Here is a 17,870-nt window from a genome sequence, read left to right as displayed (position 1 = left end):
GCTGGTCTGGGGTGTGTAATGAGGAGCAACCAGATGCTGCACTTGACACATTTATGAAATTGCTTATTCCAGTTACTTTTAAGCATGGTTGAGAGCGATGAAGCAAAAAGAATGGCAGATCAGTCTGGCTGCACTGCCGATTGGCAAACTTACTGCAAATTGAGAAATCCATCTGACTAAACTGAATAAAAATAAAAATAAACTATACTATGACATAAACATGAATTATGTAAAGAATGATAGTCAAAAGCTTTGGAGCACCTTAAATTACATTTTTTGCCAAAAAGGCAAACTTGCCTCCATCATTCATTGAATAAGATGGCTCATTTATGACAAAACCAACTGAAATTGCCAACTAATTTGATTATTTTTTTATTGGCATGATTAGTGAACTTAGGCATGACATGCCAACAACAAATTCTGAACCTACACATCCATCCATAACTGACCTGTTACAGGCTTTGGTTTTTCCATTTATATTTAGAGGTTGGACGTTAACGTGTCAGCACGTGAGGCGCACCGATTGGTGTCTCATCGTTAGTCAGTATGTTACACCTGTGCTGACTTGTCCATCTCTTTAATCAGTATGTGTTTCACCTGTGCTGACTTGTCCATCTCTTTAGTCAGTATGTGTTTCACCTGTGCTGACATGTCCATCTCTTTAGTCAGTATGTGTTTCACCTGTGGTGGCTTGTCCATCTCTTTAGTGGGAAGGTGTTTCACCTGTGCTGGCTTGTCCATCTCTTTCGTCAGAAGGTGTTTCACCTGTGCTGGCCCAGTGCTCTAGTTGTCTTGAGAAATGTGAAGGATTAACACCGTCAGTTGACGCTCACTATTAGATATTCCTAAAAACAATATTTTAGATGATCATCCCCGCTTCCCTTTTGTTTTGGTTGTTAGTGACTCTTTGTTAGTTCCTCCTTCTGTTTGAGTGAAATGTTTTGGTTTCTTGCTGGGGAACTTAACAGAAAGGGGGCTCGGCCGGGATTTTGTTTCCTGTGATAGTTGCTCTAATCTCCGACTGTGAGGCTCTGATGTGCTCAGATATTTGAGTGTTCAAAATACACTTGTGGTAGAGTTGCTGTCACTGACATCCACCCTAATGGGTTATAAGACTAGTGGAATCATTTTATAAGTTGCAAAATCACACAGGCTCGTTGGAAGCATTTGTGGAAAACCCTACGTGGGAGATAGATACATGTACGAAGGTGAATCTGCGCATCATCGCTAAGAATTATGACATCAAAGTGGCATCAGCCAATCCAAAAGCAGTAGTCAAAGTGCTGATTGGTGGAGGACTGATGATAAGAGTGCTACGGGTAGTGGCGTGAGGCCCGTGGATGTTCAACCGAGGGAGTTAGAACTAAAGGCAAAGTAGGAGTAACAAATTAGAGCTTGAGCACAGGAAAAGATGAAATGAGTGCACAGCCAAAGAACGTTGAACATGCAGCCAAACAAGATCAAGAGGATGCGGCACTGATTAGAAATGGCTCACTTTGGCCTTCATTCATTGTTCATTTCACTGCCAATTTCAGATGTGTTTATTGTTCTATTAATGTGTGATACCAATAATACAATATTGTTTGACATTATGCAGTTTAAAAAAATAACTTAGTTTTTGGTACACATTTTAAATATGTTTTGATTTCATAAGAACTACCACAGTGCAATGTCTGTTCTATATAAAGACAGATTGTTATATACATGTGGTATTACAACATTAATTTGTTGTGGTACCAAAGTGCAAAAGAAGCCACGCTAATTGGTAAACTGGTACAAGCAACATATATCATTGTGCAGATTTATTGTAAACATGCGTCACTGAAGTATAGCATATAAAACATGTTGTTTCCTGATAGGTAATAGATTTGAGAGCAGATTATTCCATTAGTGAAGCTGAGGTTGGGTTTCACATCCTCCTGTATCAGTGAGTCCATACTTCTTTGGACAATCCTGTGTAGTGTTAATAAAGCATTGTCCCACAACCGTTATTCAGGCTTCGCTCCCAAAGAGGAGACTGTCCGTTAAGAGATCCTTTTTCTTTCTGCTTTATTCCGTTGGTCGATGAGAAACACTTCTTTAAATGTATTACCCTGTTCTTTGTCCAGTTCTGTTTAAGAGTTGAGGATGTCCCACTAGATCTCAGAGTAAGTCCTTATCTCCGGTATGCTGATCCTAAGCTGTCAGGGAATATTTATATATATTTGAGTATGGAATAGGTTTCTAAAGTGATCACTACCTCCTGTGTCCTCAATCATGTAGTAATTTACTTGGAAAGAGCACACCCAGAAGGCTGAAACAGTTCACGAGGGCCAACCATACCTATTACATACATAGGTGACAGCATTATGATGAACATTCCATTCCCACCTCTGATTGGCTGCCAGGGTCACTCAATGTAAAATGCTGCCCTGACGAGGTGGCAGTAGTCTGCATGACTTGAATGGCGTCCCTATCAGCACCCCAGGAACTGTAGTCATGGTAGATGATCTCAGGCCTCTTGGACACCTTTTGAAGAAGAAATAGAAGACTTGATTGTCCATTGTCATTTTCAGAACATGGAATTTAAAAAAAAAATGTTGCCTTTAAACCCTTTAAGTAACATGCACTCGTCTCCCACACACACGGAGGGGGTCGGAAACAAGGGTGAGCCATGGGTTAAGTCAAGTGCCTCGCTCAAAGGCACCACAGCAGGAGGTGGCATCTAGGATACCTAAAATAGATCCCCACCTGTGCCTGTGTTCCATGGTAGGGAGACTGCAGCCTTGTACTGGAGGATGACAGGGAATCTCCCTCTGCGTCGTACTGCATGCCCACTCGGCCCCCATAAGGTGGGTTAGGCTCATTCTCTGTATAAAAGGGGACAAAAAGGATATTTACAAACGGTCCACTGAAGATACTCATGTTTTAAAACATGCCAAGGTACTCTACAGATAAGAATATTTTAAAATACATTTTCCAGAAGGGGGTAGCATTATGCCACACTGTTGAAAGTAAAATGAAATCAAAGTTCACGTGTTACGTCCACAGGAAACAGCAGGTGGAAACAATACAGAGAAATGCTCACTGACAAGTTCTTCTTCAGTGTTCAATTTCAAACAGTAAGAAATAGAACATCCAGAATAGTATCATAAAAGAGCACAGAATCAAAACTAGGTCAGATAAAAGTAAAAGAATGTATAAGAATGGCATATTATAAATGTACCGCTTAAGACACAATTTGAGCAATAACCTATGACAGGTGAGGCAGAGTAGGCTTTAGACAGTGTACCTGTTAGGACTGTGGTACTACTTGAACCAACCAAGTGGCCACCTGTATTTGGCCTGTTGGGCCATTCAAAGTCTTCCTCCAGCCACTGGTTAACTTGTCCAGTATGAATATCTTTCACCCTGAAGGGGGAGAGAAGAAACTTACTTTATGAGCATACATTGCTGATCATTGTAGTATGATCATTGTCTTGAGAATAATTGGTTGGTGTCATTGATTGCTAAAAAAATAACCTAAAAAAAAACCTCAACCAGGTTTCAAAGTTCCAACCTCTTACAGTTAAATATATATGTGTCACGGCATTCAAGAGAAGAAGGTGAGGACCAAGGTGCAGCGTGTTTATAATTCATTTTTAGCAACTGAACACTAAATACAAAAAAAAAAGAATAACCGAAACAGTTCTGTCTGGTACAGATACTAAACTACCCACAAAACCCATGTGGACAAGAGCTACCTAAGTATGGTTCTCAATCAGAGACAACGACAGACAGCTTTCCCTGATTGAGAACCATACCCGGCCAAAAACAAAGAAATGCAAAAACATAGAAAAAATAACATAGAATGCCCACACTAGTCACACCCTGGCTTAACCAAAATAGAGAATAAAAGGCCTCTCTATGGCCAGGGCGTGACAATATGTGGTGGAGGTCAGAGTTCATCATATCCAAATTCTAAACAAATGCATAGCTTTGTATTACATATGTTGTGTTTCACCTCCAGGCTTGTTGTCTGTGCCAACATCTTACTCCTGTTGTTTTAGCTTTACAAATCCACACATTAGCTTCTCTCATGACTAGATGGTGAAGGGTTCTCTCATGACTAGGTGGTGAAGGGTTCTCTCATGACTAGATGGTGAAGGCTTCTCTCGTGACTAGATGGTGAAGGGTTCTCTCATGACTAGGTGGTGAAGGCTTCTCTCATGACTAGATAGTGAAGGCTTCTCTCATGACTAGGTGGTGGCTTCTCTCATGACTAGATGGTGAAGGGTTCTCTCGTGACTAGATGGTGAAGGCTTCTCTCGTGACTAGATGGTGAAGGCTTCTCTCGTGACTAGGTGGTGAAGGCTTCTCTCGTGACTAGGTGGTGAAGGCTTCTCTCATGACTAGGTGGTGGCTTCTCTCATGACTAGGTGGTGAAGGCTTCTCTCGTGACTAGGTGGTGAAGGCTTCTCTCGTGACTAGGTGGTGAAGGCTTCTCTCATGACTAGGTGGTGGCTTCTCTCATGACTAGATGGTGAAGGGTTCTCTCGTGACTAGATGGTGAAGGCTTCTCTCGTGACTAGATGGTGAAGGCTTCTCTCGTGACTAGATGGTGAAGGCTTCTCTCATGACTAGGTGGTGGCTTCTCTCATGACTAGATGGTGAAGGGTTCTCTCATGACTAGGTGGTGAAGGGATCTCTCATGACTAGATGGTGAAGGGTTCTCTCGTGACTAGGTGGTGAAGGCTTCTCTCGTGACTAGATGGTGAAGGCTTCTCTCGTGACTAGGTGGTGAAGGCTTCTCTCGTGACTAGATGGTGAAGGGATCTCTCATGACTAGATGGTGAAGGCTTCTCTCGTGACTAGGTGGTGAAGGCTTCTCTCGTGACTAGATGGTGAAGGGATCTCTCATGACTAGATGGTGAAGGGTTCTCTCGTGACTAGATGGTGAAGGCTTCTCTCATGACTAGGTGGTGAAGGCTTCTCTTGTGACTAGATGGTGAAGGGTTCTCTCGTGACTAGATGGTGAAGGGATCTCTCGTGACTAGATGGTGAAGGGTTCTCTTGTGACTAGATGGTGAAGGGATCTCTCATGACTAGATGGTGAAGGCTTCTCTCATGACTAGATGGTGAAGGGTTCTCTCGTGACTAGGTGGTGAAGGCTTCTCTCGTGACTAGATGGTGAAGGGTTCTCTCATGACTAGGTGGTGGCTTCTCTCGTGACTAGGTGGTGAAGGCTTCTCTCGTGACTAGATGGTGAAGGGTTCTCTCATGACTAGGTGGTGGCTTCTCTCGTGACTAGGTGGTGAAGGCTTCTCTCGTGACTAGATGGTGAAGGGTTCTCTCGTGACTAGGTGGTGAAGGCTTCTCTCGTGACTAGATAGTGAAGGCTTCTCTCATGACTAGATGGTGAAGGCTTCTCTCGTGACTAGATGGTGAAGGCTTGTCTCGTGACTAGGTGGTGAAGGCTTCTCTCATGACTAGATGGTGAAGGCTTCTCTCGTGACTAGATGGTGAAGGCTTCTCTCGTGACTAGATGGTGAAGGGATCTCTCATGACTAGATGGTGAAGGCTTCTCTCATGACTAGATGGTGAAGGCTTCTCTCGTGACTAGGTGGTGAAGGCTTCACTTACTGCACGTAAACATTTATGTCACTCTTTGTGTTGTCCCTGATATTTTTAGCTGCTGTGTTGATGTGTAGTCAGTCTCACCTATGTAATTGTCGTCTATGCCAGGGCACATAGACCACCATGACCCCCACGGCTACTATCGCCAGTCCTGCCAGGGTCAGTAGCACGGCAAAGAGGTCCCTCTTCAGGATAGGACCGAAGCAATCGGAGTCTAGGTACCAGTAGTCCTGGTTACATCTGTGTGGGTGGTGGATGGGACACAGAAGGATGGAGGGTTAAGTGGAGTCATTGTGCTGGTTTTATGTTGGCTATATGTTGACTAGTATGTTGGCTATATGTAGTGTGTTGGCTAGATGTTGTATGTTGGATATATGTTGTATATGTTATATGTTGGCTACATGTAGTATATTGGCTATATTTAGTATGTTGGCTATATGTTGGCTCTATGTAGTGTGTTGGCTATATTTTGTATGTTGGCTATATGTTGTATGTTGGCTATTTGTTGCATGTTGTCTATATGTTGTATGTTGTCTACATGTTGTATGTTGGCTATATGTTGTATGTTGTCTATATGTTGTATGTTGTCTATATGTTGTCTATATGTTGTATGTTGTCTATATGTTGTATGTTGTCTATATGTTGTATGTTGGCTATATGTTGTATGTTGTCTATATGTTGTATGTTGTCTATATGTTGTCTATATGTTGTATGTTGTCTATATGTTGTATGTTGTCTATATGTTGTCTATATGTTGTATGTTGTCTATATGTTGTATGTTGTCTATATGTTGGCTATATGTTGTGTGTTGTCTATATGTTGTATGTTGGCTATATGTTGTCTATATGTTGTATGTTGTCTATATGTTGTCTATATGTTGTATGTTGTCTATATGTTGAATGTTGGCTATATGTTGTATGTTGTCTATATGTTGTATGTTGGCTATATGTTGTATGTTGGCTATATGTTGTCTATATGTTGTATGTTGGCTATATGTTATATTTTATGCAATGTTATGTTATAAGAAGTCATAAGAGGTAATACTCTTACCTGCAGACCGGACCGTCCCTTGACATACTACAGGTGCCGGTGTTGCAGTTCTTTTCCCTGTTGTGTCCGGGGGCACAGGGAGAGACACAGACCAGTCGCCCATCTATTTGTGCTGCATGGTAGTATATCCTCAAGTCCTTATCTAGTTTGGTCGTGTCGCATACCGCTACACAAAGACAATGGTAAGTTAAAAAGAATATTAAGTTCAAAGTTCAAAATTATGTTATGTTAATGCAGGAGATGAATTTGAATTGTTCAAAGGTTTGGACAAACCTACTCATTCAAGGGTTTTTCTTTATTTGTACTATTTTCTACATTGTTGAATAATAGTGATGACATCAAAACTATGAAATAACACATATGGAATAATGTAGTAACCAAAAAGTGTTAAACAATTCAAAATAGGTTATATTTTAAGTTCTTGAAAGTAGCCACCTTTTGCCTTGGTGACAGCTTTGCACACTCTTGGTGTTCTGAATTACAGTAACTGACCCCAACCCTGGTAGGAACAGCTTTACAGTATAACCTCATTCACTAAAATGTGTTGAAAGGATATCCATAGATACCCTGGTGTGGACTCACAAATATAGGCTTTAGTGTACTTACATTCTTTATCAAATGTAGAATTTTTTACTATGACATCTCCAATTATGTCCACCCCAATACAGCCTACTTGGCCTGTGAATGCAACAGAAAGGTTTGTTATACAAAACAAATGATTTGACATGTGATTTGTCAATAATACCATATTTTAATAACGCAGTAGAAATTTTTTGTCAATGTAAAGTTTACGAGTGGTAATTTTTCTTACTTTTCTGTAATTTCATACACATTGGTCAGCTAACCCAGGTCTAATATGTGATTTTAACAACGGTGGGTGTGATCGTAAATTCAAATCTGGAGTGCCAGAGTGCGCTCTCGGGGTGTTCGGAAATTCAGAACATTGACAGATTGTCCATTCATAAATTCAGAGTGTTTCGCTCTGGCCTACTTAACCGGTTTCTAATATCGTAAGTGTCTGTAGTCTGACTAGCTATACTCGGCCTTGTCTCAGGATGGTAAGTTGGTGGTTGAAGATATCCCTCTAGTGGTGTGGGGGCTGTGCTTTGGCAAAGTGGGTGGGGTTATATCCTGCCTGTTTGGCCCTGTCTGGGGGTATCATAGGATGGGGCTACAGTGTCTCCTGACCCCTCCTGTCTCAGCCTCCAGTATTTATGCTGCAGTAGTTTGTGTCGGGGGGCTAGGGTCAGTCTGTTATATCTGGAGTACTTCTCCTGTCTTATCCGGTGTCCTGTGTGAATTTAAGTATGCTCTCTCAAATTTTTCTTTCTTTCTTTCTTTCTTTCTCTCTCTTGGAGGAGGACCTGAGCCCTCGGACCATGCCTCAGGACTACCTGGCATGATGACTCCTTCCTGTCTCCAGTCCACCCGGCCCTGCTGCTGTTCCAGTTTCAACTGTTCTGCCTGCGGCTATGGAACCCTGACCTGTTCACTGGACATGCTACCTGTCCCAGACCTGCTGTTTTCAACTCTCTAGAGACAGCAGGAGCGGTAGAGATACTCTCAATGATCGGCTATGAAAAGCCAGCTGACACTTACTCCTGAGGTGCTGACTTGTTGCACCCTCAACAACTACTGTGATTATTATTATTTGACCATGCTGATAATTTATGAACATTTGAACATTTTGGCCATGTTCTGTTATAATCTACACCCGGCACAGCCAGAAGAGGACTGGCCACCCCTCATAGCCTGGTTCCTCTCTAGGTTTCTTCCAAGGTTTTGGCCTTTCTAGGGTGGCTTTTTCCAAGCCACCGTGCTTCTACACCTGTATGCTTGCTGTTTTGAGTTTTAGGCTGGGTTTCTGTACAGCACTTTGAGATATCAGCTGATGTAAAAAGGGCTATATAAATACATTTGATTGGATTTTGATTTGATTTGATTTGTAGTCAGTTACTGACCTGTGGTGCAGTTTTTGGCCGCGTTGAGAATGTCCTTGATTTGTTTTTCTGACTCAGCAATCTCATTACTTAGGTTCTTCCCATTCTCTATGCGCAGTAGAACCACATGCTCCACCACTACACTGCCATTCCTGATAGAGAGCGAAGAGATTCCAAAAAAAGGTTCCACATTTTAAATAGACGTTCTAAAAAGAGGTTCAACTAACCTTTTAAAGTAAGTGTTTAATGTACATGCATACTGCCTCTTTGTTGCGACGTTTCCTCAAATGTTCACATACCTGAGTCCTATTATTACTATGTCGATAAAATTGTTAATAGTGCGGTTGTACAGTAAGGTCATCTGGAAAACATAAGTTGTTGTAGCTCAGTTAGTTACTATTAATGAGCTCATTAAGATTATACATGTATCATTAAAAAAATAGTTTATGTAAATTAGGCACTTACATCGTTGGTGAAATTTTTTGTAAAATCTTGGTATTCCTGTGTTGACGGGTGACTGTATTCTTCTTTAAATGTTTTGTTGAGTCTAACAGTGACATCTGTTGATACTTCAATAGTGTCTGTAGTTCATTGACATGAATAGGACGATAAGGAACAACAATTAGACCATTTATGGACCAGTAGTAGTTAGATAAACCAGGACAGTATATTCCATAGGACTGGCAGTTTTTTACTGACAAAAAACCTCCAAACCCTAGTAGTATCACGGAGTATTTCCTGATCAGGTCATGTGATCACTCACCCACAGTCACAATTATCGGAGGTCCAGTTGTTGAGAGTGAAGTTGACGTCAATGAAGCAGATGCAGTTGTAGAAGTTGGACTGGATGCAGTAGAAGGGTTAGTTGGGGTAGTTGAAGTAGGTGTAGTAGAAGGGGTAGGTGTAATAGAAGGGGTAGTTGGGATAGGTGTAGTAGAAGGGATAGTTGGGGTAGGTGTAGTAGAATGGGTAGGTGTATTAGAAGGGGTAGTTGGGATAGGTGTAGTATAAGGGGTAGTTGGGGTAGGTGTTGTAGTTAGGTTAGGTGTAGTAGAAGGGGTAGTAGAAGGGGTAGTTGGGGTAGGTGTAGTAGAAGGGGCAGTTGGGATAGGTGTAGTAGAATGTGTAGTTAATGTAGTTAGGGTAGTTGGAGAAGGTGTGGTAGGTGTAGTTGATGTAGTTAATGTAGTTGGAGGTGTGGTAGGTGCGGTAGTTGATGTAATTAGGGTGGTTGTAGAAGGTGTGGTAGGTGGGGTAGTTGATGTAGTTGATGGTGTGTTGGGTGTGGTTGTGAAAGGTAATGTAGTTTGAGTAGTTAGAAAGGGTGTGGTAGATGTGGGAGTTGGAGACTGTGTTGTGGTTATTGCTTCTATTGTTGGGCTAGTTGATGGTCCTTGTGTAACATTCGTTATTGTTTCAGCTGGAATTGTTGTTATTTCTAAAGTTGTTGTGTGATCTTCAAGGGTCGTTCCCGCTGCAGTTGTGGAGTCAGTTTGCTCTGCAGTTGTACTTTCAGATCCTTGGGTAGATGAGAGTCCAACGGTAGTGGAAGATATTTGCCCGCCCGTGACTGCTGAAGTTAGTTCATTTGTAGTGGCAGGCTCATTGGTAATCGTAGAATGTTGTGAGGGACTTGTTTCCGTCGAGGTACTGGTTGAAGTTTCTGTTACACTTGATGACATAGCTGTAGTTGTTTCCATTGTGTCTTCGGTTGATGCTGGTGTCATGGTCACTCCCGATGTTGAAAACGTAGCTTCCACAGTTGCACTTGTTAAACCAGCTGAAGTCGCTGTCGATTCTTCAGCAGATGTGTTTGCTTCAGAAGTTGTTGATGCCTCACCTGATGTTGAGGCAAAAGCAGTGCTAGTTAGAGACTCACTTGTAACGTCAGAGGGCACTGTTGTGTGACCAGAAGTGATTGTGGGAGATGGGCTTGTCACAGTCTCTGGGCTAGCTGATGGTTCTTGTGTAACAATCGTCGTTGTTTCAGCTGGAATTGTTGTTATTTCTAAAGTTGTTGTGTGATCTTCAAGGGTCGTTCCCGCTGCAGTTGTGGAGTCAGTTTGCTCTGCAGTTGTACTTTCAGATCCTTGGGTAGATGAGAGTCCAACGGTAGTGGAAGATATTTGCCCGCCCGTGACTGCTGAAGTTAGTTCATTTGTAGTGGCAGGCTCATTGGTAATCGTAGAATGTTGTGAGGGACTTGTTTCCGTCGAGGTACTGGTTGAAGTTTCTGTTACACTTGATGACATAGCTGTAGTTGTTTCCATTGTGTCTTCGGTTGATGCTGGTGTCATGGTCACTCCCGATGTTGAAAACGTAGCTTCCACAGTTGCACTTGTTAAACCAACTGAAGTCGCTGTCGATTGTTCAGCAGATGTGTTTGCTTCAGAAGTTGTTGATGCCTCACCTGATGTTGAGGTACCAGCAGTGCTAGTTAGAGACTCACTTGTAACATCAGAGGGCACTGTTGTGTGACCAGTAGTGATTGTGGGAGATGGGCTTGTCACAGTATCTGGGCTAGCTGATGGTTCTTGTGTAACAATGGTAGTTGTTTCAGCTGGAATTGTTGACATTTCTAACGTTGTTGTGTGGTCTTCAAGGGTCGTTCCCGCTGCAGTTGTGGAGTCAGTTGACTCTGCAGTTGTACTTTCAGTTCCCTGGGTAGATGAGAGTCCAACGGTAGTGGAAGATATTTGCCCGTCCGTGACTGCTGAAGTTAGTTCATTTGTAGTGGCAGGCTCACTGGTAATAGTAGAAGGTTGTGAGGGACTTGTTTCCGTCGAAGTACTGGTTGAAGTTTCTGTTACACTTGAGGACATAGCTGTAGTTGTTTCCAGTGTGTCTTTGGTTGATTCTGGTGTCATGGTCACTCCCGATGTTGAAAACGTAGCTCCCACAGTTGCACTTGTTAAACCAGCTGAAGTCGCTGTCGATTCTTCAGCAGATGTGTTTGCTTCAGAAGTTGTTGATGCCTCACCTGATGTTGAGGCACCAGCAGTGCTAGTTAGAGACTCACTTGTAACGTCAGAGGGCACTGTTGTGTGACCAGAAGTGATTGTGGGAGATGGGCTTGTCACAGTATCTGGGCTAGCTGATGGTTCTTGTGTAACAATGGTAGTTGTTTCAGCTAGAATTGTTGTCATTTCTAACGTTGTTGTGTGATCTTCAAGGGTCGTTCCCGCTGCAGTTGTGGAGTCAGTTTGCTCTGCAGTTGTACTTTCAGATCCTTGGGTAGATGAGAGTCCAACGGTAGTGGAAGATATTTGCCCGTCCGTGACTGCTGAAGTTAGTTCGTTTGTAGTGGCAGGCTCACTGGTAATCGTAGAATGTTGTGAGGGACTTGTTTCCGTCGAGGTACGGGTTGAAGTTTCTGTTACACTTGATGACATAGCTGTAGTTGTTTCCATTGTGTCTTCGGTTGATGCTGGTGTCAAGGTCACTCCCGATGTTGAAAACGTAGCTTCCACAGTTGCACTTGTTAAACCAGCTGAGGTCGCTGTCGATTCTTCAGCAGATGTGTTTGCTTCAGAAGTTGTTGATGCCTCACCTGATGTTGAGGTACCAGCAGTGCTAGTTAGAGACTCACTTGTAACGTCAGAGGGCACTGTTGTGTGACCAGTAGTGATTGTGGGAGATGGGCTTGTCACAGTCTCTGGGCTAGCTGATGATTCTTGTGTAACAATCGTCGTTGTTTCTGCTGGAATTGTTGTTATTTCTAAAGTTGTTGTGTGATCTTCAAGGGTCGTTCCCGCTGCAGTTGTGGAGTCAGTTGGCTCTGCAGTTGTACTTTCAGATCCCTGGGTAGATGAGAGTCCAACGGTAGTGGAAGATATTTGCACGCCTGTGACTGCTGAAGTTAGTTCATTTGTAGTGGCAGGCTCACTGGTAATCGTAGAATGTTGTGAGGGACTTGTTTCCGTCGAGGTACTGGTTGAAGTTTCTGTTACACTTGATGACATAGCTATAGTTGTTTCCATTGTGTCTTTGGTTGATGCTGGTGTCATGGTCACTCCCGATGTTGAAAACGTGGCTTCCAGAGTTGCACTTGTTAAACTAGCTGAAGTCGCCGTCGATTGTTCAGCAGATGTGTTTGCTTCAGAAGTTGTTGATGCCTCACCTGATGTTGAGGTACCAGCAGTGCTAGTTAGAGACTCACTTGTAACGTCAGAGGGCACTGTTGTGTGACCAGTAGTGATTGTGGGAGATGGGCTTGTCACAGTATCTGGGCTAGCTGATGGTTCTTGTGTAACAATGGTAGTTGTTTCAGCTGGAATTGTTGACATTTCTAACGTTGTTGTGTGATCTTCAAGGGTCGTTCCCGCTGCAGTTGTGGAGTCAGTTGGCTCTGCAGTTGTACTTTCAGATCCCTGGGTAGATGAGAGTCCAACGGTAGTGGAAGATATTTGCCCGCCCGTGACTGCTGAAGTTAGTTCATTTGTAGTGGCAGGCTCACTGGTAATCGTAGCATGTTGTGAGGGACTTGTTTCCGTCGAGGTGCTGGTTGAAGTTTCTGTTACACTTGATGACATAGCTATAGTTGTTTCCATTGTGTCTTTGGTTGATGCTGGTGTCATGGTCACTCCCGATGTTGAAAACGTGGCTTCCAGAGTTGCACTTGTTAAACTAGCTGAAGTCGCCGTCGATTGTTCAGCAGATGTGTTTGCTTCAGAAGTTGTTGATGCCTCACCTGATGTTGAGGTACCAGCAGTGCTAGTTAGAGACTCACTTGTAACGTCAGAGGGCACTGTTGTGTGACCAGTAGTGATTGTGGGAGATGGGCTTGTCACAGTCTCTGGGCTAGCTGATGATTCTTGTGTAACAATCGTCGTTGTTTCTGCTGGAATTGTTGTTATTTCTAAAGTTGTTGTGTGATCTTCAAGGGTCGTTCCCGCTGCAGTTGTGGAGTCAGTTGGCTCTGCAGTTGTACTTTCAGATCCCTGGGTAGATGAGAGTCCAACGGTAGTGGAAGATATTTGCACGCCTGTGACTGCTGAAGTTAGTTCATTTGTAGTGGCAGGCTCACTGGTAATCGTAGAATGTTGTGAGGGACTTGTTTCCGTCGAGGTACTGGTTGAAGTTTCTGTTACACTTGATGACATAGCTATAGTTGTTTCCATTGTGTCTTTGGTTGATGCTGGTGTCATGGTCACTCCCGATGTTGAAAACGTGGCTTCCAGAGTTGCACTTGTTAAACTAGCTGAAGTCGCCGTCGATTGTTCAGCAGATGTGTTTGCTTCAGAAGTTGTTGATGCCTCACCTGATGTTGAGGTACCAGCAGTGCTAGTTAGAGACTCACTTGTAACGTCAGAGGGCACTGTTGTGTGACCAGTAGTGATTGTGGGAGATGGGCTTGTCACAGTATCTGGGCTAGCTGATGGTTCTTGTGTAACAATGGTAGTTGTTTCAGCTGGAATTGTTGACATTTCTAACGTTGTTGTGTGATCTTCAAGGGTCGTTCCCGCTGCAGTTGTGGAGTCAGTTGGCTCTGCAGTTGTACTTTCAGATCCCTGGGTAGATGAGAGTCCAACGGTAGTGGAAGATATTTGCCCGCCCGTGACTGCTGAAGTTAGTTCATTTGTAGTGGCAGGCTCACTGGTAATCGTAGCATGTTGTGAGGGACTTGTTTCCGTCGAGGTGCTGGTTGAAGTTTCTGTTACACTTGATGACATAGCTATAGTTGTTTCCATTGTGTCTTTGGTTGATGCTGGTGTCATGGTCACTCCCGATGTTGAAAACGTGGCTTCCAGAGTTGCACTTGTTAAACTAGCTGAAGTCGCCGTCGATTGTTCAGCAGATGTGTTTGCTTCAGAAGTTGTTGATGCCTCACCTGATGTTGAGGTACCAGCAGTGCTAGTTAGAGACTCACTTGTAACGTCAGAGGGCACTGTTGTGTGACCAGTAGTGATTGTGGGAGATGGGCTTGTCACAGTATCTGGGCTAGCTGATGGTTCTTGTGTAACAATGGTAGTTGTTTCAGCTGGAATTGTTGACATTTCTAACGTTGTTGTGTGATCTTCAAGGGTCGTTCCCGCTGCAGTTGTGGAGTCAGTTGGCTCTGCAGTTGTACTTTCAGATCCCTGGGTAGATGAGAGTCCAACGGTAGTGGAAGATATTTGCCCGCCCGTGACTGCTGAAGTTAGTTCATTTGTAGTGGCAGGCTCACTGGTAATCGTAGCATGTTGTGAGGGACTTGTTTCCGTCGAGGTACTGGTTGAAGTTTCTGTTACACTTGATGACATAGCTATAGTTGTTTCCATTGTGTCTTTGGTTGATGCTGGTGTCATGGTCACTCCCGATGTTGAAAACGTGGCTTCCAGAGTTGCACTTGTTAAACTAGCTGAAGTCGCTGTCGATTGTTCAGCAGATGTGTTTGCTTCAGAAGTTGTTGATGCCTCACCTGATGTTGAGGTACCAGCAGTGCTAGTTAGAGACTCACTTGTAACGTCAGAGGGCACTGTTGTGTGACCAGTAGTGATTGTGGGAGATGGGCTTGTCACAGTATCTGGGCTAGCTGATGGTTCTTGTGTAACAATGGTAGTTGTTTCAGCTGGAATTGTTGACATTTCTAACGTTGTTGTGTGATCTTCAAGGGTCGTTCCCGCTGCAGTTGTGGAGTCAGTTTGCTCTGCAGTTGTACTTTCAGTTCCCTGGGTAGATGAGAGTCCAACGGTAGTGGAAGATATTTGCCCGCCCGTGACTGCTGAAGTTAGTTCATTTGTAGTGGAAGGCTCACTGGTAATCGTAGAAGATTGTGAGGGACTTGTTTCCGTCAAAGTACTGGTTGAAGTTTCTGTTACACTTGAGGACATAGCTGTAGTTGTTTCCATTGTGTCTTTGGTTGATTCTGGTGTCATGGTCACTCCCGATGTTGAAAACGTAGCTCCCACAGTTGCACTTGTTAAACCAGCTGAAGTCGCTGTCGATTCTTCAGCAGATGTGTTTGCTTCAGAAGTTGTTGATGCCTCACCTGATGTTGAGGCACCAGCAGTGCTAGTTAGAGACTCACTTGTAACGTCAGAGGGCACTGTTGTGTGAACAGAAGTGATTGTGGGAGATGGGCTTGTCACAGTCTCTGGGCTAGCTGATGGTTCTTGTGTAACAATGGTAGTTGTTTCAGCTAGAATTGTTGACATTTCTAACGTTGTTGTGTGATCTTCAAGGGTCGTTCCCGCTGCAGTTGTGGAGTCAGTTTGCTCTGCAGTTGTACTTTCAGATCCTTGGGTAGATGAGAGTCCAACGGTAGTGGAAGATATTTGCCCGCCCGTGACTGCTGAAGTTAGTTCGTTTGTAGTGGCAGGCTCACTGGTAATCGTAGAATGTTGTGAGGGACTTGTTTCCGTCGAGGTACTGGTTGAAGTTTCTGTTACACTTGATGACATAGCTGTAGTTGTTTCCATTGTGTCTTCGGTTGATGCTGGTGTCATGGTCACTCCCGATGTTGAAAACGTGGCTTCCAGAGTTGCACTTGTTAAACTAGCTGAAGTCGCCGTCGATTGTTCAGCAGATGTGTTTGCTTCAGAAGTTGTTGATGCCTCACCTGATGTTGAGGTACCAGCAGTGCTAGTTAGAGACTCACTTGTAACGTCAGAGGGCACTGTTGTGTGACCAGTAGTGATTGTGGGAGATGGGCTTGTCACAGTATCTGGGCTAGCTGATGGTTCTTGTGTAACAATGGTAGTTGTTTCAGCTGGAATTGTTGACATTTCTAACGTTGTTGTGTGATCTTCAAGGGTCGTTCCCGCTGCAGTTGTGGAGTCAGTTGGCTCTGCAGTTGTACTTTCAGATCCCTGGGTAGATGAGAGTCCAACGGTAGTGGAAGATATTTGCCCGCCCGTGACTGCTGAAGTTAGTTCATTTGTAGTGGCAGGCTCACTGGTAATCGTAGCATGTTGTGAGGGACTTGTTTCCGTCGAGGTACTGGTTGAAGTTTCTGTTACACTTGATGACATAGCTATAGTTGTTTCCATTGTGTCTTTGGTTGATGCTGGTGTCATGGTCACTCCCGATGTTGAAAACGTGGCTTCCAGAGTTGCACTTGTTAAACTAGCTGAAGTCGCTGTCGATTGTTCAGCAGATGTGTTTGCTTCAGAAGTTGTTGATGCCTCACCTGATGTTGAGGTACCAGCAGTGCTAGTTAGAGACTCACTTGTAACGTCAGAGGGCACTGTTGTGTGACCAGTAGTGATTGTGGGAGATGGGCTTGTCACAGTATCTGGGCTAGCTGATGGTTCTTGTGTAACAATGGTAGTTGTTTCAGCTGGAATTGTTGACATTTCTAACGTTGTTGTGTGATCTTCAAGGGTCGTTCCCGCTGCAGTTGTGGAGTCAGTTTGCTCTGCAGTTGTACTTTCAGTTCCCTGGGTAGATGAGAGTCCAACGGTAGTGGAAGATATTTGCCCGCCCGTGACTGCTGAAGTTGGTTCATTTGTAGTGGAAGGCTCACTGGTAATCGTAGAAGATTGTGAGGGACTTGTTTCCGTCAAAGTACTGGTTGAAGTTTCTGTTACACTTGAGGACATAGCTGTAGTTGTTTCCATTGTGTCTTTGGTTGATTCTGGTGTCATGGTCACTCCCGATGTTGAAAACGTAGCTCCCACAGTTGCACTTGTTAAACCAGCTGAAGTCGCTGTCGATTCTTCAGCAGATGTGTTTGCTTCAGAAGTTGTTGATGCCTCACCTGATGTTGAGGCACCAGCAGTGCTAGTTAGAGACTCACTTGTAACGTCAGAGGGCACTGTTGTGTGAACAGAAGTGATTGTGGGAGATGGGCTTGTCACAGTCTCTGGGCTAGCTGATGGTTCTTGTGTAACAATGGTAGTTGTTTCAGCTAGAATTGTTGACATTTCTAACGTTGTTGTGTGATCTTCAAGGGTCGTTCCCCCTGCAGTTGTGGAGTCAGTTTGCTCTGCAGTTGTACTTTCAGATCCTTGGGTAGATGAGAGTCCAACGGTAGTGGAAGATATTTGCCCGTCCGTGACTGCTGAAGTTAGTTCGTTTGTAGTGGCAGGCTCACTGGTAATCGTAGAATGTTGTGAGGGACTTGTTTCCGTCGAGGTACTGGTTGAAGTTTCTGTTACACTTGATGACATAGCTGTAGTTGTTTCCATTGTGTCTTCGGTTGATGCTGGTGTCATGGTCACTCCCGATGTTGAAAACGTGGCTTCCAGAGTTGCACTTGTTAAACTAGCTGAAGTCGCCGTTGATTGTTCAGCAGATGTGTTTGCTTCAGAAGTTGTTGATGCCTCACCTGATGTTGAGGTACCAGCAGTGCTAGTTAGAGAC

The 17,870-nt window shown here is 43.8% G+C and overlaps 1 protein-coding gene across 5 annotated transcripts; it reads right to left on the bottom strand.

The window, feature by feature from the left end:
* Positions 1 to 356: 356 nt before the first annotated feature.
* On the bottom strand, positions 357 to 17,447 carry LOC110531455 (mucin-19-like). Of its 5 annotated transcripts, none has more exons than XM_036987337.1 (11): positions 9,349 to 17,447; positions 9,051 to 9,166; positions 8,885 to 8,946; positions 8,607 to 8,737; positions 7,252 to 7,323; positions 6,646 to 6,811; positions 5,680 to 5,835; positions 3,272 to 3,390; positions 2,731 to 2,849; positions 2,371 to 2,508; positions 357 to 2,175 (listed from the first exon to the last, which is right to left on the bottom strand). In XM_036987337.1, exons 1-11 carry the CDS (start codon positions 17,429 to 17,431, stop codon positions 2,143 to 2,145), a joined length of 9,195 nt encoding a protein of 3,064 aa, XP_036843232.1. In that variant the 5' UTR covers positions 17,432 to 17,447; the 3' UTR covers positions 357 to 2,142. The 5 variants fall into 5 exon arrangements, 3 of the variants coding, with proteins under 3 accessions (XP_036843232.1, XP_036843231.1, XP_036843233.1); XM_036987336.1 differs by having other exon boundaries at positions 357 to 2,180; positions 9,349 to 17,445; XR_005053176.1 differs by lacking the exons at positions 5,680 to 5,835; positions 6,646 to 6,811; positions 7,252 to 7,323; ... (2 more) ...; positions 9,051 to 9,166; positions 9,349 to 17,447 and adding an exon at positions 3,546 to 3,691.
* Between the last annotated feature and the right edge of the window lie 423 nt (positions 17,448 to 17,870).

Source organism: Oncorhynchus mykiss, chromosome 9 (genome assembly GCF_013265735.2).
Source record: "Oncorhynchus mykiss isolate Arlee chromosome 9, USDA_OmykA_1.1, whole genome shotgun sequence".
Taxonomy (NCBI): domain Eukaryota; kingdom Metazoa; phylum Chordata; class Actinopteri; order Salmoniformes; family Salmonidae; genus Oncorhynchus; species Oncorhynchus mykiss.
Note: the sequence above shows the minus strand (reverse complement) of the source record. Positions and strands in the feature narration are given on the sequence as shown.